The sequence below is a fragment of the Papio anubis genome, chromosome 18 (assembly GCF_008728515.1).
Source record: "Papio anubis isolate 15944 chromosome 18, Panubis1.0, whole genome shotgun sequence".
In the NCBI taxonomy this organism is placed as follows: domain Eukaryota; kingdom Metazoa; phylum Chordata; class Mammalia; order Primates; family Cercopithecidae; genus Papio; species Papio anubis.
Genome location: NC_044993.1, coordinates 14751808 through 14773895, shown reverse-complemented (window position 1 = coordinate 14773895; position 22088 = coordinate 14751808). Strand labels below are relative to the sequence as shown.

The 22088-nt window shown below is 47.3% G+C and overlaps 1 protein-coding gene, 1 long non-coding RNA gene and 1 other non-coding gene across 4 annotated transcripts in view; all 3 read right to left on the bottom strand.

Annotated features, from left to right (window-relative positions):
- Positions 1–1151: 1151 nt before the first annotated feature.
- Positions 1152–1263, bottom strand: LOC116271432. The gene has a single exon (XR_004179984.1). It is a non-coding gene; the product is annotated as a U6 spliceosomal RNA (small nuclear RNA).
- LOC108583560 lies at positions 1229–2038 on the bottom strand. The gene is made up of 2 exons (XR_001898308.2): positions 1720–2038; positions 1229–1609 (listed from the first exon to the last, which is right to left on the bottom strand). It is a non-coding gene; the product is annotated as an uncharacterized LOC108583560 (long non-coding RNA).
- Positions 2039–9283: 7245 nt separating this feature from the next.
- The window catches only part of CFDP1 (craniofacial development protein 1), a 150234-nt gene continuing 137429 nt past the window's right edge, over positions 9284–22088 (bottom strand). For both annotated transcript variants that reach the window (XM_017953572.3, XM_003917190.3), the window contains 2 exons: positions 20418–20576; positions 9284–9617 (listed from right to left, as the gene is read on the bottom strand). In XM_017953572.3, coding sequence (XP_017809061.1) covers positions 20451–20576 — 126 coding nt within the window. In that variant the 3' untranslated portion in view covers positions 9284–9617; positions 20418–20450. The remainder of the gene's footprint in view (positions 9618–20417; positions 20577–22088) is intronic.

The following is a 22088-nucleotide window of genomic DNA, read 5'->3' as shown; positions in this document are numbered from 1 at the left end:
AGTGGCATAATCTCGGCTCACTGCAAGCTCTGCCTCCTGGGTTCACACCGTTCTCCTGCCTCAGCCTCCTGAGTGGCTGGGAATAAATGCACCCGCCACCACGCCTGGCTAATTTTTTTGTATTTTTAGTAGAGACAGGGTTTCACCCTGTTAGCCAGGATGGTATCGATCTCCTGACCTTGTGAACCACCCGCCTCGGCCTCCCAAAGTGCTGGGATTACAGGTGTAAGCCACAGCGCCTGACCCAATGTATCTTTCTTATACCAGAAGGAAAGAGACGCTCTTATAACCAAGGAGGGGAAGTTAAAGGCTGAGAGAAATCTGTACGAACCTTGTTAACAAGCCTGTATCTTCCCACTTTTCCAACCAATGTAACTCCCCTAGCTCAGGCCCTTTCACCTTGTCACACTTACTACTCTTTGCCCAACCCAGTATATGAGCTTTCAACTCTTGTTTCTTTGGGTCTTCATGTTTCTTGTGAGGACAACTATGTACATGTAAAATAAATAAATAAATAAATAGAGTAGAAGAAAAATTTTTCCTCCTCTACAGTAGTTTCCAAGTTTTTATAATTATCAATACAGGTTAAGCTTTCAAATCCAAAATGCTCCAAAATATGAAACTTTTTGAGTGCCAACATGATGCTAATAGGAAATGCTAATTGGAGCAGGTTGGATTTCAGATTTTTGGATTTGGGATGCTGGATCAGTCTAATGCAAATATTCCAAAATCCAAAGAAATCTGAAATCTGAGACACTTCCTGTCCCAAGCATTTCAAGTAAGGGATACTTTTTCTTTTCTTTTTTTAAATAGAACGCTTCATGAATTTGCATGTCATCCTGTATTAGTCCATTTGCACGCTGCTGATAAAGACATACCTGAGACTGGGAAGAAAAAGAAGTTTAATTGGACTTAACATGGCTGGGGAGGCCTGAGAATCATGGCAGGAGGCGAAAGGCACTTCTTACATGGTGGAGGCAAGAGAAAATGAGGAAGATGCAAAAGCAGAAACCCTTGATAAATCCAACAGATCTCGTGAGACTTATTCACTACCATGAGAACAGAATGGGGGAAACCGCCGCCATGATTCAAATATCTCCGACCAGGTCCCTCCCATACACATGAGAATTATGGGAGTACAATTCAAGATGAGATTTGACTGGGGACACAGCCAAACCATATCACATCCTTGTGCAGAGGCCATGCTAATGTTCTCTGTATCATTCCATTTTTTTTTAGTATATGTGCTGCCAAAGTGAGCACCAGACGAGGGGTACTTAACCTGTACTCCTGTCTCTTTGTGCACGTGCTGATGCTTCTCCAAGATGTATCTCGGGAGTACAGTTGCTGCATCTGGGGTCAGGTACAACTTCGGATTTATTAGACATTGCCAAAGTGCTCTGTAAAGTGGCACTAATTTATACTCCTGCAAGTTTGGCTGTTTTGGGGAAGGAGGACTCACAGGCACAATTTAATTACAGTAACGTGGATGGTGTATTTCACTTAATAAAGTGTTGTGAGCTAGGCAGAGCAGGATTATTCACCATCCTCAGCAACCTTTCCAAGGTGAGGAATCCGAGACGCAGGGGTGGAGGGATTTAGCTGGATCCTGGAGATAGGAGGGTTAGAGGCAGGATGTCAAGTCATGTGTCTGACCCCACAGCACTCTCCTTATGTTAGTTTCTCTCCCTCCTCCTCCCTAGCACAGCCACCTTGTACCTTATATGAGCACAGACTCAGGCTGTGCATCAGCTTTCTGAGACCACAAACAATGAAAGCTGGCTGCATAGCAGGGAGAGAGGCCCAAAGGAGGGGCTCTGTGGTGTGACCCTGCTGGACTTCTCCATCCCAGTTTCCTTGTTGAGGTCAACTTGCTGTGTACGAAGATTGCATCTGGTAGTATTTTTGGACTTAAGTTGCTCTAGGAGGGCATAAACAAAAGCAATAGTAAAAAAGACTTAGCAGGCTGGGCGTGGTAGCTCACACCAATTGCTTGAGCTCAGGAGTTGGAGACCAGCCTGGGCAACATGGTGAAACCCCATCTCTACCAAAAATATAAAACTTAGCCAGGCGTGGTGGTGCATGCCTGTAGTCCCATCTACTCAAGAGGCTGAGGTGGCGGGATTGCTTAAGCCCAGGGAGGCTTAGGCTGCAGTGAGCTGAGATCGCCCCACTGTACTCCAACCTGGGTGACAGAGCGAGACTCTGTTTCAAAAGAAGAAGTAGCAGAAGAGGCCAAGACGGGAATCTCTAGCCCAGAGAAGGCGGGGCAGGAGAGTGGCACTCAATGTCCCTAAGTTGCTGAACCTCCCACACACCAAGTAGCTGCAGTTATCTGGGCATCTCCTCTCTTCACTCCCTAACCCCAGGTAGTGTCTCAAAGCGAAGAGGGCAACACCCTTCACTCAGAAACGCTCAGCACAGAAACGTGACCATGGAGCAGAGCTTAGACGTGGGTGACACCTGGCCACTAGGCCTGTCTGAAGCAAGGCTGGAGTCCTAGGTAAGGACTTCTCAGCAGCACCCCCTCTCCTCTGCAGAGAGTGGGTCAGAAGCTGCCCTAGACTGGTCAGTACCAGAGCTGAGGCCAGGGTGCCTCAGCTGAGCTCATCTCAGTGAACTCCTGACACAAAAATTCGGTACCAGCAGGGAGGTGCCATTCTCTTTATCTGCAAGAACCTTCTCAACCTTTGGTTTTTCTGTCTCCTTGCGCTCAGGTCTTTCCTTCCCAACATGGCACTGGGATCCAGGGGGTGAAGAGAGGCTGTTTAATCTTGCTCCCTCCCACATCCTGCCCCCCAGCCATGCCATGTGTGTGCAGCCCTGTGGCTGTGTTACCGGATGACCTCAGGAAAGTTTCCTCCTCTGAAAGGGCAGAGGATCTAACAAGATAGCGTGCCAGGAAGCACCTGGCACGCAGGACCAACCGATCATTTGCTGATGAAGCTAAAAGCTTCTGATCCTTCCCAGGAGCCCACCATTCTCAGCCCAATTCCTGTTTGTTCACCTGTGCTTTTTGGTAATTAAAAAAGTCGTAAGTCTTACCCAATATGCCTGAGCAATTCCAGATCTGGCTAAGGACTGATACCAAAAAGCAGAAGACTGCTCTTGAAAGCCTGTTCTAGGCCCTTTCCACCACCCCGTGTCAGACCGCAGACCACATCACACCACACCACATTAACTACGCCACACCACACACTCCCATCTCGCCACACCAACCACACCGCCTCTGTTCTCCTGCCACGAGGCAGCATGGCACCTGGAAAGCCTGTCACTGGCCTTCCTGGTCCCTGCCCAGATGCCAGAAGCACCATCACTCCACTCCTGCCCAGGAGGTCTCCTGGCCTTCACAGTGCCAGCCACTCAGCTAACCTGCACTGCCCAGTTCTGAAGTCAGGTGCCAGCTAAGTGTCTGTCAGGCCTTAGTCCAGCACCTTTTTATGGGCGCTGACAGTGTACAGCTCACTCAGGATTTCCTTCTTAATGTGTCCCCTTTTGCCCCTAGAGACCTTATGCAGAGTTCCTAATTAGAGCACTGCGTTCCTCAGAAAATAGGTGAGCAGAGCACATCAATAGGCTTATTTTATTTTTGACATTATCCTGTTTTAGGACAGCTTTTTTCAGTAATGAGAAGGTACCAGATGCCCTGGAAATCTGACACACCCATTTGGGACTTGAAGAGGACAAGAGCAAGGCCAGGAAAGTCAACTCCAGGGGAGTCTCTGGACTCCGCAGGACCAGCTAAGGTATCCTTGGACTGTCGTTGTCAGCCATTCACACCACAGCAGGGGACAAGCACTGTGCCCTGCAGAAGGCTGCCAAACACCTCTTAGCACTGACTCACTCTTTCCACTTCCCACTTCCTGCAAACAGTTTCCTTGACAATTTCCAACTCCTGGATAAAGGGACATCACTTCCTTTGGGAGTTAGATGAGTTTTCACTAAATGTGGATGTGAGAGCTAGATAAAATATTAGTCACTTTGGGCAGGATAGTGTCTGTCATGGTTCAAATCAGACTTGTAATTAAAAAAAGGTGACTTTTTTTTTTTTTTTTTTTGAGACGGGGTCTTGCTCTGTCGCCCAGGCTGGAGTGCAAGGGCACAATCACAGCTTACTATAGCCTTGAACCCCCGGGCTCAAGTGATCCTCCCACCTCAGTCTCCCAGGTAGCTGGGATCACAGCCACGCACCACTATGTGCAGCTTTCACTTTCATTTTTTTTTTTTTTTTGAGACGGAGTCTCGCCTGTCGCCCAGGCTGAGGCAGGGTTTGATCTCAGCTCACTGCAGCCCTCCGCCTCCCCTGGTTCACGCCCATTCTCCGCCTCAGCCTCCCGAGAAGCTGGGACTCACAGGCTACCACTCCTCGGCCTCGCTGCTTTTTGAGACGGAGTCTCGCTCTGTCAGCCCAGGCTGGAGGTGCAGTGGCCGGATCTCAGCTCACTGCAAGCCCGGCCCTGGTTCACTTATTCTGCCTCAGCCTCCAGTAGTTGACTACAGGCGCCTCGGCCAGCCTCGGCTATTTTTGTATTTTTAGTAGAGACGGGTTTCACCGTGTTAGCCAGGATGGTCTCTCATCTCCTGACCTCGTGATCCGGCCTGCCTCGCCTCCCAAAGTGCTGGGATTACAGGTTGAGCACTGCTACCGCTAATTTTCAATTTTTTTGTAGAGATAGGGTCTTGCTATATCTACAAGTATATAGCGCCCAGGCTGGTCTCAAACTCCTGGCCTCAAGCAATCTGCCTGCTTCAGCCTCTCAAAGTACTGGGATTACAGGTGTGAGCCACCGTGCCTGGCTGAAAAGGTGATTCTTGATTGAAGGCAAACACACTTTAATCAGTCCCACCCATCAGCCTGGTCTCAGTGAGTCCACTGAGAAAGGCTAGGCATTTGCTGAGGAGGCTCAGTCCTTTGAGCATGAGGTAGGAAGACGGTGGGACAGGTAGCAATGCTGGCAGAGAAGGTAGGTCCCACTGAGGGCACAGATGGGCTCAGGCAGCACAGATGACCAACAGGAATACCCAAGAGTGGCCCATCCCCATCTTGGCACCCCCATGGACACCCACCTGCTTGGTCCTCTGCCTGGCTCACTGGCTGGTGCCAAAGGCCTGCTCCATTCTGCAGCCACAGCACCCAGCCCTTGGGGATGGTCAGGCAGGGCTTGAGAAGACTCCTGCCTCCTGGGGCCTGGCTTACACGTACAAGAAACAGCCACCCATTTGCAGATACCCACTGCCAATGCCCAAGGACCCTGTCTTGCTGGCCAGTTCCCCTGTCCCTTGAACTTGATCCACACCAGTAAAGAGTAAAAAGAAGGGGCCAAAGGAAGTCCTTCAGAGTCGGGGAAGATGAGGTGACATAGAATCTGCAAAGCTTGGTTTCCAAGTTGTTAAAACAGGCATAGTTAAGACCAGCCTGGGCAACACAGTGAGCCCCCATCTATACAAAAAATTAAAAAGTTAGCTGGGTGCAGTGGCGTATACCTGTGGTCTTAGCTGCTTGGGAAGCTGAGGTGAAAGGATCTCCCGAGCCCAAGAGGTCGAGGCTACAGTGAACCATGATCGTGCCACTGCACTAATTGGGCAACAGAGCAAGACCCTGTCTAAAAAAAAAAAAAAGAAAAGAAAAGAAAAAAGAAAAACAGGCACAGGATCCTAGGAGCCAGAGAGGACCTCCTTCCTGGACCAGGGTCCCCTCTACCACACTCATGGCCATTGTGAGACTTGCAGGATGGGGAGGTGAGCCCTGGGAGGCTGCCCACACTCTCCTAGAACAGCCTGAGCACATCAAAGTCCTTCCTTAGAGCCTCTAACAATCTTTTTTTTTTTTCCAGATGGAGTCTCACTTTGTCACCCAGGCTGGAGTGCAGTGGTGCAATCTTGGCTCACTGCAGCCTCCACCTCTCGGGTTCAAGTGATTTTCCTGCCTCAGCCTCCTGAGTTGCTGGGATTACAGGCGTGTAAACCACATCTGGCTAATTTTTGTATTTTTAGTAGAGATGGGGTTTCACCATGTTGGTCAGGCTGGTCTTGAACTCCTGACCTCAGGTGAACCACCCACCTTGGCCTTCCAAAGTATTGGGATTACAGGTGTGAGCCACTGTGCCTGGCCTCCCTGTGACAATTTAAAAAACATTATGAAAAATTCAATCTATATAGAAGTAGAGAGAATAGTATAATAAATCTAATATACTCCTCTCTCAGCTTCAATAAACCCCACCCACTCCTCTGGGGACAATTTTATTTATTGAGATGGGGTCTCGCTCTGGGACCACCTAATCTAATCTAACCTATCTAGTCTAATCTTATTACCTAATCGTATCTACCTACCTAGTTACCTATCTGCCTCTCTGTGACCATTTTTTGTTTGTTTGTTTTAGACGGAGTCTTCTTTGTTGCCCCGGCTGAAGTGCAGTGGTGTGATCATGGCTCATTGCAACCTCTCAACCTCCTGGGCTCAACTGATCATCCCACCGCAGCCTCCCGAGTAGCTGAGACTACAGAAATGTGCCAGTGCAACTGGCTAATTTTTAAAAATTTATTTTTTTTAGAGATGGGGTCTCACTATGTTGCCCAGGCTAGTCTCAAACTCCTGGGCTCACGTGATTCTCCAGCCCTGGTCTCCCAAAGTGCTGGGATTATAGGCGTGACCCACTGTGCCCAGCCTGGGACAATTTTAAAGAACAAATAGAGAAAAGCCCGTTGGTTTATAACAAAGACTTGGGTGTGCCAGGTACACTGGTTGGCTGACCTACTACATACTCCTAATTACCCCCATCTTTGCCTGTTTTCCATGACACTCACTTTTCCAGCCTTTCCTACAGGTAGAGGTAGTTCAGTGACCCAGCTATGGGCACTGAGACATAAATGAAAGTCTGATATGAACTCTCATTGTAAGATGACACACGTGTACATAATACATACACACAGAGGCATATGTATCAGCCAGAGGAAGCAGTTCATTAGTGAGATGACGTGAGGTCAGTACAGGAGGCTTTTAAAGAGGTTCCATGTAGATCAAGAGAGTGGCAGCTGAAGTCAAGGCAAACAGCACAGTTTAAAGTGGCAAAGTGTGAGACTCCGAAGTAGGGATCTACAAATTGGGAAACAGGGCACCTGTAACAGGATTGATGCAAATAGCCATGTATTCCCTGACAGGCAGCCAGAATCTGTCAAAAAAGACTAGACTAGAGGGGCTTTCTAAAAGACTCATGGAAAGGTAATGGCTGATTGTGTGGAAGTCAGATGTGGGCAGCAACCCTGCTGGGAAAAGGGGCACCAGTCAAGAGACAGCAGAAAGGAACCAACATTTCTCCAGAATTGTGACATTAACTGAACACAGGTACAGATGGAGAAACCTGTGTGGGGGCTGGATCCTGAACAAGACAGGCAGGGCCCAAGCACACAGCTATGACTTTCACTGACACACCTGACTTTTCTCTTCATGGCCTGGAGCAAAACAGGAATAGCAAACCCACCTGTAAGAAGAACCCAGCAGGCTTTGCAGCTTTTGTCTTAATCCCTTAGGCTTCACAGGTGTTAACACTGGCTAAAAAGAAAAACCCTAACTTACCACGAACTCAGCACCATTCATTCTATTGGATTCCAGATCATTTTTCAAACAGGGAGAGCGCCAGCTCACGTGTTGCTGAGATACTGGCTGCTGAGATGAAGAACTTTGTGAAACGCAATGGAAGAGGGACTCAGAACTCTGGAGAAAAGTTAGGGAAACAGTTGCCAAATGGTGGTGAATGATGGATGATAAGCCAGAGAGTACCATGTGGGAGGACGTTCACATCAAATCTTGGCTGCTACCTCCTGAAGGTCTGGATGTCCTCTCATCAAAATACTGGCAGCTCTTAGGTTATTCTTTTTTTGTTTTTGAGACAGGGTCTCACTCCCTTTGCCCAGGTCGGAGTGAAATGGCATGATCTTGGCTAACTGCAGCCTCAACTTCCAGGGCTTAAGTGATCCTCCCACCTTAGTTGCCTGAGTAGCTGGGACTACAGGCACGCACCACCATGCCTGGCTAATTTCTTTTTGTATTTTTGGTGGAGACTGGGTTTCATCTCGTTGCCCAGGCTGATCTTGAACTCCTGAGCTCAAGCAATCCACCTGCCTCAGCCTCCCAAAGTGCTGGGATTACAGGTATGAGCCACCTCGCCCACCTTCCTCTGTTATTCTTATGTCCCATTTGGGACCATAACTTAAGACCTCGCAGGCCGCCTGTTGTGATGCTGGCCTGAAATGCTCTATAATCACTTAGAATTATTTATCAGAGGGGATGTGAATAGACACTGTGTTCAAATTTAACTTGTGAACTACCTTTCTGAGTAATAAGATCCATAGCCCATAACCATCTAGTGTTGACAGTCGGGTCTTTGCCGCTATGAATTCTCACCACATTAGAGGCCTAGATTGGGAGACCTGCCATAAACTAGCACTCATACCCGCCGGGTGTGTTGTTAGCTTACGCCACCCGTTGGAGGTACTGGTGTTATTCATGCCATTTGCAGACCAGAAAATGGAGGCACAGAAAAATGACCTGTGGTCAGGGCCACAGAGCTGGTCCAGCAAGAAATGGAATGCAGTCTTAGGGATCCTGCCATCACCCAAACCTGTCATGTTACTTGAGTAACACATGTGCACATGCAGGCACACACACCAGGAGCAGGTTGTGGGGTTTCCTGCTTTATTAATATGAATGCTCTCTATCCCCCTTTCCCTCTTCACTGAAGATTTGTTACTCTCCTCCCTGCTGTTCTGCAAAGAATGTCTGACTCTAAGCAGGAAGTCTGGAATTTACATTTTCTTATGAGTATAAAAAAGAAAATCCTTCAGAATATTCTCTGACAAACTAAAAACTAATGAACTATTGAAGTGGGAGCATATCTGAATTTAACTTTTCTTTGGGAAGACGAAAAAGGCTGAAGGGAAAAAACAGCTAATTCAGCAATACTATATCCTTCTTTTCAGCCTTACATGCCATCAGTAGGAATCCATTCAGGAGACAGACAGATCAGGAGAGAAGCCCGAGTGGAAATGAGAACAAGCTGCAAAGGGGCCTGGCATTCCAGTCACTCTAGTGAGCCACCTCCTCTAGCTCTTTGGGACAAGGCTGGCTGCAGAAAGAGCCTCTTGGTCCCAGAAAATTCACACCTGGGTTGGTCAGCTCTCTTCACCATGCCTGGCAAGACCTCTGCCAACCTGGACAGACCTAGAATGTGCTGTCTTGAACTGGGTGGGACTTTGCAGCAGAATAAAAGGAAGGTGAGTGAGGTCGTCATCTTCATCATCCTCTCACAGGACCAACTTTTATTTTATTTATTCATTTAAGGACAAATTTTTAAAAGTAAAGTGAATGAAACCATTTGTGATTAAGATACATAGACAGAACTTCAATGTAGAAAAAAAAAAAGACCTTGCTGGGAAACAGATGATGAGAAACACTGGAAAACATTTCACAGACGCACAAAAAGCTCACATTGTAAACAGGATTAAGTTGCTCTTGATTTTGCCCGTAACATCAAGGTTTCATTTTGCTCAGCCTGAGATCTCGCTCAATTTCAAACTGCCTGTGATCCACTCGGTCGAGGAAGGCTTTCCGTTCAATGTACCTAGAAGAAGACGAAAACAGTGTTTGTCAGTAGAATCCAGTAGGAGAAACTCCTTCCCTGCATGGTCCCGTGCCCCAGGGATAAACTAAGTTACAGTAAATGGTGCCGAGAATGACCACCCCCATGACTCTTCCAGTACAATCCAAACCACTCACATTTGGTCTAAACAAGGATGGTGAAAATAAAAGGAAGGCAACAGCTTATCAAAGGGAAAGTATATCAGAGGCTGGGTGGCAGGAAGATGCTGCAATTTTCTAACAGGACTTTAAGGTAAGAAGAAAGAATACGGGTTTACACAAGCATGGGTTCAAGTCCTAGCTCTAGCTCACTTATTAGCTGGGCAAAGGAATGAACATCTTTGAGCCTCACTTTTCTATACAGCAGCATGGTGATGCTGTATTTCTTGGCTTTAGTGGTGTGTTGAATTGGTGGGTAAGAGAAAGCTATGCCTCCTGCGTACATACATCAAAACGTGAAAAGGGGGCATGTGGTAATGAAGGAAAGAAGACAGTAAAAATGACCTCACAGGGCTGCTGTGAAGATGAAGTGAGCTGAGGTTCATCAACTGCACACTTCAGAAGCGATTTAACTGCTCTGAGCTCTTTTCTTCCCCCCTCACCTTTTTCTCCTCTCCGTGGTATCCCCTCCACCCTGTTTGGGTCTAGGTTGCTTCTGCTAAGATGACAGGAGAACTCTTTCCCTAAATTCCTCTAAGAGAATGAGGTTAAGGGCCTCTGTGGCCTGTAGTCCACATACAGGATCCCCTTGAAAGGTGGATACTCTGCTCCCGAATCTGGTTGGGTTCAGCAAACTTTCCCTCTGTCCTCCAGGCAGGACGGGAAAGCAGCAAGGGCTGAAGCACAGGCGTGCTTGCTGGGAGCAAGGCTGGCTGCTTAATGAGACACAGCTGCATCTTAATGCACCTCCTCGCCATAAAGTGTGCTGCGATTTGCCTGGGGGGAGGAGATCTCTGCCGCTAATTAATCTATCGAGAGAGCAAAAATTGCCATCGAAAATGGGAGACATAATTGAATCTCTGCACTAATTTTTCTTTTGTTGCACTGTGGAAAATGTGCATCTGTCATTACAAAGTCATTACATTTATAGTAAGAATGCTACTGGGTTCAGGAACCTGTGTTCCCCTGCTGAGTCCAGGGCCTTGCTTTCCCTCCCAGCGGCATCCTGGGAAGTACCATCCATCATCCTACCTCATTTCCAGCTACGCCTGCCTACTCTGACCCTTCTGGAGGGCTGGCCAGAAATGTACAGGCTCTGAGGCCAGAGGGCTGGAGGTTTGAGTCCTGTCATTTGCTGTCTGTGTGACTCTGGGCAAGTCACTTAACGTTGCTAGTTCTGTTTCCTAATTTGTAATAATGATAATAAATAATGGCTAGTCGACTCCATTCTGAAGGACTGTTGTGTGGATTAAATAAAATGGTGTCTACATCACACTGGGCACAGAAAAGATGCTCAATAAAATGGTAGGTAATGTTGTCACCATGGTTTTAGGAAGCCAGCTTCCAACAGGCTCCTGACGATAGTAGATGGCCCAAGTCTGGACTTATGGTTTCAGCAGTGAGTAACCAAAATACCTGGTCTGGCTCAGATATTAAGCTGCTGTGTCAAAACCGTCCATGAGGCCAGAATGGCTGGAAACACAATGACAGGGCCTGCTCTTAGGTTTGATAAAAGCCCCTGGGGTCAGGGTTGTCAGATTCAACAAATAAAAATACAGGCTGCCTGGTTGAATTCGAACTTCAGAGTCCCTGGCAGTCAGGGAAGCTGCAGACAGTGTGGACCCCTTTAGATAAAAAGAGAAAAAGGGGAGACAGGTAGGGAAGTGTAGACATCTAACAACAAACTCACTTCCCACCTCCCACTAAGAGACCTGTGATTCTCAAGTGGGGGCTGCTAACCAAAATGGCCTGAGAGGCCATTTTGAGGTTCACTACAACTGGTCATCTTTCCACCCCAGCCCCACCAGACCCAGGGAGGCTCACTACCATGGGGACCAGGATTTTGACAGCACTGAACTTTAACTGTCCCTTGGAAGTGCCAGCAGAAAAAAGAGAGGTGAGCCTCAGCATGAGATCTTGCTGTGCTGTTGTTGGCCCGGGGGTGTAAGAGGAATTTAGGTTATGTTTCAAGAGCCATCTTCCAGTGCTACCTGTCTGGGAGATCAGGTGGAGGAAAGGAGTAAGTATGTGGCTTTAAGCATTTGGGGTCTTTCTTCCTGACTTTATTTTTTTGAGACAGGGTCTTGATTTGTTGCTCAGGCTGGAATGCAGTGGTGCAAACACAGTTCACTGCAGCCTTGACCTCTCAGGCTCAAACAATCCTCCTGCTTCGGCCTCTCAGGTAGCTGGGACCACAGGCACATACCACCTGGCTAATTTTAAATCTTTTGTAGAGATAGGGTTCTCTCCATGTTGCCCATGCTGGTCTCGAACTCCTGGGCTCAAGCGATCCTCCCACCTTGGCCTCCCAAGTGCTAGGATTACAGGTGAGAGCCATCAGGCCCAGCCCTGACTTTCCTGTAAATAAGAAGTGACACTTGGCCGGGCGCGGTGGCTCAAGCCTGTAATCCCAGCACTTTGGGAGGCCGAGACGGGCGGATCACGAGGTCAGGAGATCGAGACCATCCTGGCTAACACAGTGAAACCCCGTCTCTACTAAAAATACAAAAAATTAGCCGGGCGTGGTGGCGGCGCCTGTAGTCCCAGCTACTCGGGAGGCTGAGGCAGGAGAATGGCGTAAACCCGGGAGGCGGAGCTTGCAGTGAGCCGAGATCGCGCCACTGCACTCCAGCCTGGGCGACAGAGCGAGACTCCGCCTCAAAAAAAAAAAAAAAAAAAAAAAAAAAGAAGTGACACTTAAATAAGGATGCTAACTGGGTATGAATAAAGGTCCTGCACGTTCCCAGAAGCTGTGTTGGGTCCAGCTAACCTTGAGACTATCAAGAGTGAAGCCCAGGTTGGGTGCTAAACAGGCAGGTGCAGTCGGAGTTCAGGTTTAGGGAGGCCTCAGGCAGCAACGAGGGGCACATGTGCAGGATGCAACTGAATTCTCAAGGGCAACCCAGACAAAGGCCATCAAGGCAGGTCTGGCAACTATTCCCCGATTCACAGCTATCTGCAGCTGCTAACAGGATGCCTGTGACAGCCTTGGTTTACTGCCAAGAGCTGACCATGAACAAAACTCTCGATATACTCTCCCATTGCCAAGAGACAGAAAAGGTGCTAAGGATGACAGTAGCTCTGACATTTAGTTTTTGTGTGACTTTGGGCAAGATACTTATTTTTCTGTGCCTTTTTTTTCCTTCTCTGTAAAACAGGAATAACAATTACAATAACCCTCTGGCAATACAATGAAACTGTGAGAAGTGCTTTGTATACAATAAAACAAAAAAACAGACATGGGATTTGTCACAGGCCTGGGGTTCTTGCTTCCCATTTCTTCTTCTTCTTCTTCTTTTTTTTTTTTTTTTTTTTTTTTTGGGCATTTTTAGTAGAGATGGGGTTTTGCCATGTTGGTCAGGCTGGTCTTGAACTCCTGGCCTCAAGTGATCTGCCCGCCTCAGCCTCCCGAAGTGCTGGGACTACAGGCGTGAGTCATTCTGCCCGGTCTTGCTTCACATTTCTTCTGACTTGACTTTACCTCTACAAACCCTCAAAACCCAGGGCAACTGGAACAGAGACCGAGAGACTAAATGTCCCCAAAAGAGGAAGGACTCATTAGGAAGGCCACCTCCTCAAAGGTGGCCACTGAGACTCAGGACGTTTTCATGCACTTTAAGTGGGTCGTGGCCCCAGAACAGACCCACCTGAGGACAAGTGCAATGGGAATCATGGCTCTTGCTCTTGATGTGTCCAGGTGCTTTTCTGGCCTGTGAGCAGCCCTTTTGGGGGCCCAGCATGACTCAGCCCAGTCCACAGGGAAACCCAGTGGTGGGGGGTGCATCATCCCTTTCTGCTCCCATTGCCTTCTGTGGCCCAATTAAGAGGCTCTTCACTTTCTTTAATAAAATATGCTAAGAACCTAAGGGATTTTCTAGTTTTTCCTTTTAGAACCAGGTTAGGCACAACAGGCTCTGACATCTTTTGAATCTTCCAACCCAAATTATTTATCTGCCACCAATTTCCCTGAGATCTAGGCCAATGAAGAGGGAGGGAGAAATGGAAGAGGACAAGAGAAGGGTAGAAAATGCTACTAGCGAACACGTCAGTACAAGGTGAGCATCCCAAATCCAAAAATCCGAAATCTGAATTCCTCCAAAATCAGAAACCTTTAAAGCACTAACAAGACACAAGTGGAAAATTCTACACCTGACGCCTTTGCTTTCTGATGGTTCAATGTACACAAGCTTTGTTTCAAGCACACAATTATTTAAAATACTGCATAAAATTACCTCCAGGCTTTGTGTATAAAGTATATATAAAACAAATGAATTCTGTGTTTAGACTTGGGTCCCATCCCCAAGATTGCTGATGATGTAAAAGCAAATATTACAAAATTGAAAAAGGTATGAAATCCAAAACACTTCCAGTCCTAAGCATTTCAGATAAGGGATATTCAACCTGTATCTGGGCACCCACACTGCAGGAGGACAGAGGGCCTCTGAGGGTGGTAAGGGCCAAGAGACTGCTGATCAGACGTGGTCACCCTGGCTGAAGTCCCTGAGATGCTTCCTGCACTGCTGGTCAGGAAAAGGGAGAGCACAGCGAAGCGGAGGGAAACCTGAGGCAGTCACTAAGGACACACTAAGGCTGCATTACCATCACGCTGCCCAAAGCTAGCATTCTGTTCCCCAAGTGAGCATTCAACGCAGCACAGACACAGGACAAAAAGTGGGTAAACGCATTTTCCAACACTACAAAGCAATGGGCTATGGAAGCACTCCGAGGCTAGAATAAAGCTCTGGGAATGATGTACAGAGATACAGACTTTGCTATCCTGAGAAATGCAATTGAAAGAAGCAGTTTGCCCAACAGTACATCTCCCCCCTTCCGGAGGATTTAACTTGCAAACATCTCAAGGGTTAGACTGGAAGGGCGGTGATTCTAATTAAGTTTCTTCTCCACTGCCTTCTTCCCCTATCACCTCCAGGTTGTGCTGGTTCTGAAAGAGTAACTCTGAGGGGTCATGAAAATAGGTTCTTTGGAGAAAGAAAATTATTTTCTCCAGTCCCTCCTTCATGCCTCTCCAACTCACAAAAACACCTGGTCTCCAATCGTAACTTCAATGGATTGGTCAGACAGCAGCAGCTGGCATTAGCCAGTATTTCTCTTCTCTGTGCATGGATTCCTCCCCCTAAGTCAGTCGGCCCCTGCCTCAGCACTGCTAGATGCCAAGCTGCTGCTGCTGATCACAACCAAGATACCTGTGTAATGGGTTACAGGACTGCAGGGCTGACTCTGATCCTGGAATGCTGTACTGGGCCCTGGGAGTCTGGAGCTCAGAGGAAAAGCAGCAGTTCTTTGCCAGACAGATGACTGTCTCCAGTACAGGGACTTCAACCATCTCTGCTAACTGAAATGACGCCTGGATGGAAACATCATTCTGATGTATTATGCTCTTCTTTTCTGGGCGGTTAATTCTAATCCTACTAGACTGCCAAACAAAAGCCATGACTATTTGCTAGCTAGTGGGATGGGTGTTTAAACACTGCCATGGTGCAGCACCTGCTCTGGGCTGGTAACAGAATAGGGAACAAGATGTTGCCCTCAGGGGCTTACCATAGATGAACAAAACATGACAACATGCATCAGATGATAGTAAATGTCACGGAGAAAACCAAACAGGGTAATGTGACTGAGGGTTCCTTGGGTTGGGGTTACTCTAGAATGCCACCCGTGTAGAGCCCTGGATGACAAACCAGAGCCTCCCGGGGGAGGAGCACTACATAGAGACAGTGAAGCTGGCCTGCAGCGAGCTAGGGGAGAAGAGGACAGAGGTAGGCAGGGGACAGCTGGGAGAGGGCCTGGCTAACACTGATTTGAAGGGCTACCGGGGGGCGTTCCGCAGGGAAGAGATGACAAATGGTATTTTTAAATGACTGCTTCTGCTGCTGGGTGGAGAATGGATGAAAGGGTACAGAGGTAGAAGCAGGGAGCGGAGGAGATGTCTGCGGCCTGTACTGGGGTGGCGGTAGTGGGGCTGCACGAATATAAATGAGCTGAAGTATTTTGTGATGAAACCATCAACTGAAATTGTGGGATGTTGGTGGAAAGACAGGAAATCAAGGATGAAGCCCAAGTTTTTCTTTTTTTTTTTTTTTGAGACGGAGTTTCGCTCTTGTTGCCCAGGCTGGAGTGCAATGGCAGGATCTCGGCTCATTGCCACCTCTGCGTCCTGGGTTCAAGCAATTCTCCAGCCTCAGCCTCCCGAGTGGCTGGGATTATAGGTGCCCACCACCATGCCCGGTGGCATGAAATACAAAAAAAAATAATTTTTGTATTTCAGTAGAGACGGGGTTTCACCACGTTGGCCAGGATGGTCTCGAACTCCTGACCTCAGGTGATCTGCCTGCCTCGGCCTCCCAAAGTGTTGGGATTACAAGCGTGAGCCACCATGCTCGGCCCCAAGTTTTTCTTTTAACAGTAGGGTACACAGTGATGTGCCATTTTCTAAGAATTCTGAGGAGTGAGGGTTCTGTTTATGGAGGGAAAGCAAGTATTTGGTTTTGAAAGTTAAGTTTGATGTGTCTTGGACAACCAGAAGGAGATGTCAACTAACAGCTGAAATGTAAGTCTGGACCTTAGTGGAATGGTCAGAGCAGGGGATACTTTTTTTTTTTTTTTTTGAGTCTTCAGTTAAGAATGGTAGCTGCAACTTGCAACTTGTGAGCTTTCCTGGGGAGGAAGAGATGGCTGCCCAGGGCCCAGCCCTGGGACTTTCCAAGTTTAAAGGCCCAGGGAAGGGAGAAAAGCCAGCCAGGGAGTCTGGGCGGAGATGCCACCAAGCTCTGCTTCCTACCACTGTGGAAAATATTCCTGAAGAGTTGGCAGGAACACATCAAGAAGAAACTTAAAGGAATAAAGCATCTAGTTTTCCAGTAAGGCCCGAGGTATGGTGGGGTCAGTAATGGCAGGTGGGAGAAAGAAAAGTGAGCACAGGACTCATGGAAAAGGGAGAGGACTCCTATTGAAAAACATGCCCGGCCTTTCCTCTACTTACATAATTCCCACAATAATCATGAGAGGTATATTAAAATGTTTCTACTTTACAGATGAAGAAAATGGGGCTGGTACCCATGGTATGGGAAGACCCAATATTTGAACTGCTTATTGTAAAACATACATACAGAAGAGTGCATGAACTGGGCAAGGGCAATGAATCATTATAAAACAAGTGCTCGCGTGGCTCTGACTTGGTTAGAAGTAGAAGGCTGGAGCCCCGAGGAGGTGCCTGTATAATTCTTCCCCAAAAACCTGCAGCCCACTCAGGTGACAGCCTGCCCAAAGCCTGTGTCTGTGTGTTCATTTCCTTGCTTTAAGTTTCTTTTTTCTCAACATTAGAGTTTCGTTGTGTCTTTTTTTTTTTTTTTTTTTTGTAAAGAGACAGGATCTTTCTCTGTTGTCCAGGCTGAAGTGCTGTGAGTAGCTGGGACTACGGGTGCATGTCACTGCACCTGTCTTATGCCTCTAGAATTTTGAACCTGTGGTCTTGTGATTCTCAACCTTGGCTGTGCATGAGAATTACCTGAGAAATAAAATTTAAAGATGCAGATATTTGTGACCTACCTGTTCTAGACTCTTGATTCAGCAGCTCTGTACAGAGGTGGTCACCTGAACTTTGGAAAATGTCACCAGAGGATTCTCATGCTCAGCCAAGGTGAGGAACAGAGCTCCAGTCCCTTCACTGGCCTTTACTGGCCTAGGAGCTGGGCTCCCTTAATCCATCTGCAGGAGCCAGAAAAGGAGAGTGAGTGCAGGTATGGGGCTGGGCACTCAAGAAAGCAGATGAGAAGGGCTGAGGCAGAGCACAGAGCCAGTAGATCTGCACTGAAAACACACAGTCACATCTGTGGAATCTGGCTGGGTGAATGAGGGGAGAAGCCTCAAACAAAGGAGGGAAAAGCAGAGCATAAAGGAGAACAGTATTAGTTAGTTGTTCCCTAACCCAATTATGTGACTTTCCCCTCCTGAAAAGTTCTCACTAGGCAGATGTTATTTTTAATCTTGTCTTCTCTTCTAGTCTACATTTTGTTAACTCTTCCTATCTTTAACAGCACCACTCCTTGCCTTTTTTTTAATTGAAAATTTTTATTTTTTGGGACAGAGTCTCACGCTTTCACCCAGGCTGGAGTGCACTGGTGCGATTAGAGCTCACTGCAGCCTCGATCTTCTGGAGGTGAGCGATCCTCACACCTCAGCCTCCCAAGTAACTGGGACTACAGGTGTGCACCATGCCCAACTAATGTTTTGGATTTTTAGTAGAGGCGAGGTCTTGCTATGTTGCCTAGGCTTGTCCTGAGCTCAAGCAATCCTCCTGCCTTGGACTCCCAAAGTGTTGGGATTGCAGGAGTGAACCACTGCTCCCAGCACTCCTTAATTTTCTAAGACCGCTATTAACTCAAGCAGAGTCAACACTGTCCAACTCAAATAATCAATATTCAGAAAAGCAATAATGTGTAGCACACACTGATAGTTCCTCTGCTGTCTCAGATCACTGTGCAAGAGTGGAGAACAGGACGGAGCTGCAAGTTACCAGAGCTGAATCTGAATGGAGAGGTTTGGGGCGCATGTCAGAGCTGCCACTCGTGAAGAGACAACACTGCACTTTATGCGGAGCCTTCCCCTGATCACTCTGGCTCCTTCTCCCTGTCCTGTAGCATTCCAGCTTAGACTGACCTAGAAGTCTGCTAGTTAAACAAGCTCATGAAGCTGTTTAAAATGTTTTTTTTTTTTTTTGGGCTGGGCGCAGTGGCTCATGCCTGTAATCCCAGAACTTTGGGAGGCCGAGGCGGGTGGATCATGAGGTCAGGAGTTCGAGACCAGCCTGGTCAACATGGTGAAACCCCATCTCTATCTACTAAAACTACAAAAATTAGCAGGCATGGAGGCGCATGTCTGTAATCCCAGTTACTTGGGAGGCTGAGGCAGGAGAATTGCTTGAACTCGGCAGGCGGAGGTTGCAGTGAGCCAAGATCGCGCCATTGCACTCTAGCCTGGGTGACAGGGTGAGACTCCATCTCTAAATAAATAAATAAATAAATAAATAATGTTAAAAAAAAAATACTGGTCAGCTTCCAGGTTCATTTAGATAATCTTGAAGCCTAATTTAGAAATATGACCCCTCCCAAAATAAATCCTTTGCCTATCATTAATAACCTGAATGAGCTAGGTGCAGGGATGTGCCCCTGTAGTCCTAGCTCCATAGGAGGCTGAGGCAGGAGGACTGCCTGAGCCCAAAAGTTTGAGACCAGCCTGGGCAACACAGTGAGACTCTCTCTCTTAAAAAAAAAACTTGAATGACTTGGACTTAATGCAAGCCTTTATGTGACAGGTGTTCCATAAAGTGCTTTATGCATATTACATATATGTAAGCAATACATGTATTATCTCATGAGATCATCACAACCACATAGTGAGGATGGTATCATTATCCCAATTTTATTGGTGATGGAGCTGAGCCTCAGAGGTGTCCAGCATGCTGCTGGAGAAGAGCTTACTGGTGAGGGGCAGAGCTGCTGAGCAGCCAGGGCTCTCTGAGTGGGACACTCAACATTTCCTTTCATGGCTAGGGGTGAGGACTATTGATTTTGAGCCATGAAGTCACTTCTGTGGTAACTTCCTTAGTGCCTTCTGAGGTCCCTAAGTACTTATGAACACCATTTCTTTCTTTCTTTCTTTTTTTCTGAGACAGAGTCTTGCTCTGTCACCCAGGCTGGAGTGCAGTGGTTCAATCTTGGCTCACTGCAACCTCCGTACCTCCCAGGTTCAAGTGATCCTCCTGCCCCAGCCTCCCAAGTAGCTGGGATTACAAGCGTGCACCACTATGCCTGGCTAATTCTTGTATTTTTAGTAGAGATGGGGTTTTGCCATGTTGGCCAAGCTGGTCTCGAACTCCTGACCTCAAGTGATCTGCCTGCCTCAGCCTCCCAAAGTGCCGAGATTACAGGTGTGAACCACCATGCCTGGCCACCATTTCTTTCTTGATGTTTTGTTTAATCACCAGTAAGACAAATATGACAAGGAAAGGACTCTTTTTACAACTGAATACATAGGTTATGAACATCCTCTTTGTATTCCACAGTGAAGAGAAAGAGGTGCAAGTGATGGCCTGTGGTGCTGTCTGAGGGCCTGGCCTATCACACAGGCTATAGCCAAGGGTAAAGCCCCGCCCTGGGCCATGATGACACAGACCAAAAAAAATGTCACAATAATGCAACATCTAGGCACTCCAGTGGCTCTGTTTTTGAAGGATTTGAACTAGTTTGGCTTCTCAGAAGGACAAATGATTCAGATAAGGCCAAGGCTGCTACCATGGGCCAGATCCAACCACTAGGCAACTTATAGTTCACTGGAGCTGTAATTCAGCAAATTCAGCTTGGCAGACGTGACTGGCCCTGAGAGTACTCCTCACATGCCCCGCCTTCCCTCCATCTGCAGTGGCCTTCCCAGTGACGGGCCCTGCCCCACACTGGAACAGAGCCTTACTGACAAAACAAAGTGCTCACATTTTTAGTTCCATCATGAAAAGCTCCTGCTTGCTTCCAGTGGGCAGTCTGTCTCCAATAAATCATTTGATTTCAGGGTTCTGAGGATTTTCCAAGGCATATAACCTACTCCTTCTTACCCCTCTTTCCCTCGATTATGGATGGCCAGTTCTTCACCAATCCCCTCTTCCTCCTTGAAGCTCTCCCAGTCCAGTTTGGACTTCTCGAGGGTGCTCATTTTCTGTTTCTTGGCACCAATTTTCCCCAAAAGGTTGCTCATGCCACTTGATCTTTTTAACCTAAGGAAAGAAAATATGAAAGAGGTAGCAGGTAAAAACTCTGATCTCTAGATTAACACTTTTTCTGCTGCACATGGGAATCCCCTAGATTGGAGCCATTTATCTTAGTGGAAGTCATGTTCATATTTGGGGTATTTCCTTCCTGGTGTGGAGAGCACTGTAAGTAAACTGGAATTCTAATGTGCTTTTCCTGCTTAACACCACTGTCTGCTCTCCTGAGCTGTGAACAGGAAATCCTGCCTCCTTCAGACCTCTGTGGGCTCTGTGTGGCAGGTCTCTGCTTGCAAGGAGGGGAGGAGCAGCACTTCAGGCAGGGCTTTGGAGTCACATGCCAAGGTCCAACTTCCAGCTTAACTGTGAGACTCTAGGCTAGTTATTTACTGCATGTTCCTTGGTTTCCTAATCTACAAAGCGAATGCTTACTCACAGGCTGTGGTGTATCTTACATGTAAAGGGCTAAAATTGCACTTGGCACAGCGTCAAGGTGCAATAAGCATGAGCCACTCTGAGTCACTGTCATCGTTTAAGCTTAAAGCCCCAGGGGATTCTTTTAACAGAAAGAGAACCAGTTCCCAACACTGATGAGTGAAAAGTCACAGTACTGTAAAAGGGTTCTAAAATCAGTTTCCTTTCAACTCCTGTGAATTGGGCCCTGGTTTTTCCCAGGAGGTGGAGAACATTCCTCACTCTGAAAGCTCACATGCGGAATGTACAGCCTGTGCTCCACTTGCTGGTGATGCTATCATGGACAGTGGGAGAAACCCCAGATGCCCAAATTCAAGTCTTGGCAAGTCAAATATTTCCAGTCATTGTTAAACATATGAGATAATGTAAGAAAAGCAAAATGCAGTTAAGAAGATGGTATGAGGGAAAGTTTGGTCTCTTTATGAAATGAAACGAAATCATCTACCAGCATGTAGGAACTTAGAAGTTATTTTCTGCCTCATGGGGATATGCAAGAAAGTTAAACATTTAAAAACTATGAGCTAATGTCAAATGGTCTACTGATAATAATACCTTTACTTGTCTAGAATGTTTGTTCTCCAAGTGCTTTTGTAGCCATGATCTCATCTAACTCTTACTAAGGCCTGTGACACAGGACCCAGTCTCAGAGTTGGAAGGGATCACCTTTGAAATAACCTAGTATCACCCTAACCCATTCCGAAACCCCACATCCCTGCCGCACAGCACGGTGAACGACCACTCACCCCCTGTGCCTGGGGTTAGCCAACAGGCCAACGTCCACACTGAACACCAGACTGCTGGGACTGCACAATGACCCTAAGCATTCTCATTCTATTAACTTTAGTAGAGAGGATGTCAGCTTCCCTGTTTGGGTCACACCCCAGTACATGCTGAGCTTAAGATCAACTCAGAATAGGCTGGGCAAGCTTCATCATCTTTGTATTAAGTTGGACAAATAAACAAAGTTCAGAGAGGTTAAATGAAAAAACACGGGTCAAAGCAATAGACAACACAGATCCGGGACAAAGCAAGACCTCTCCCGACTCT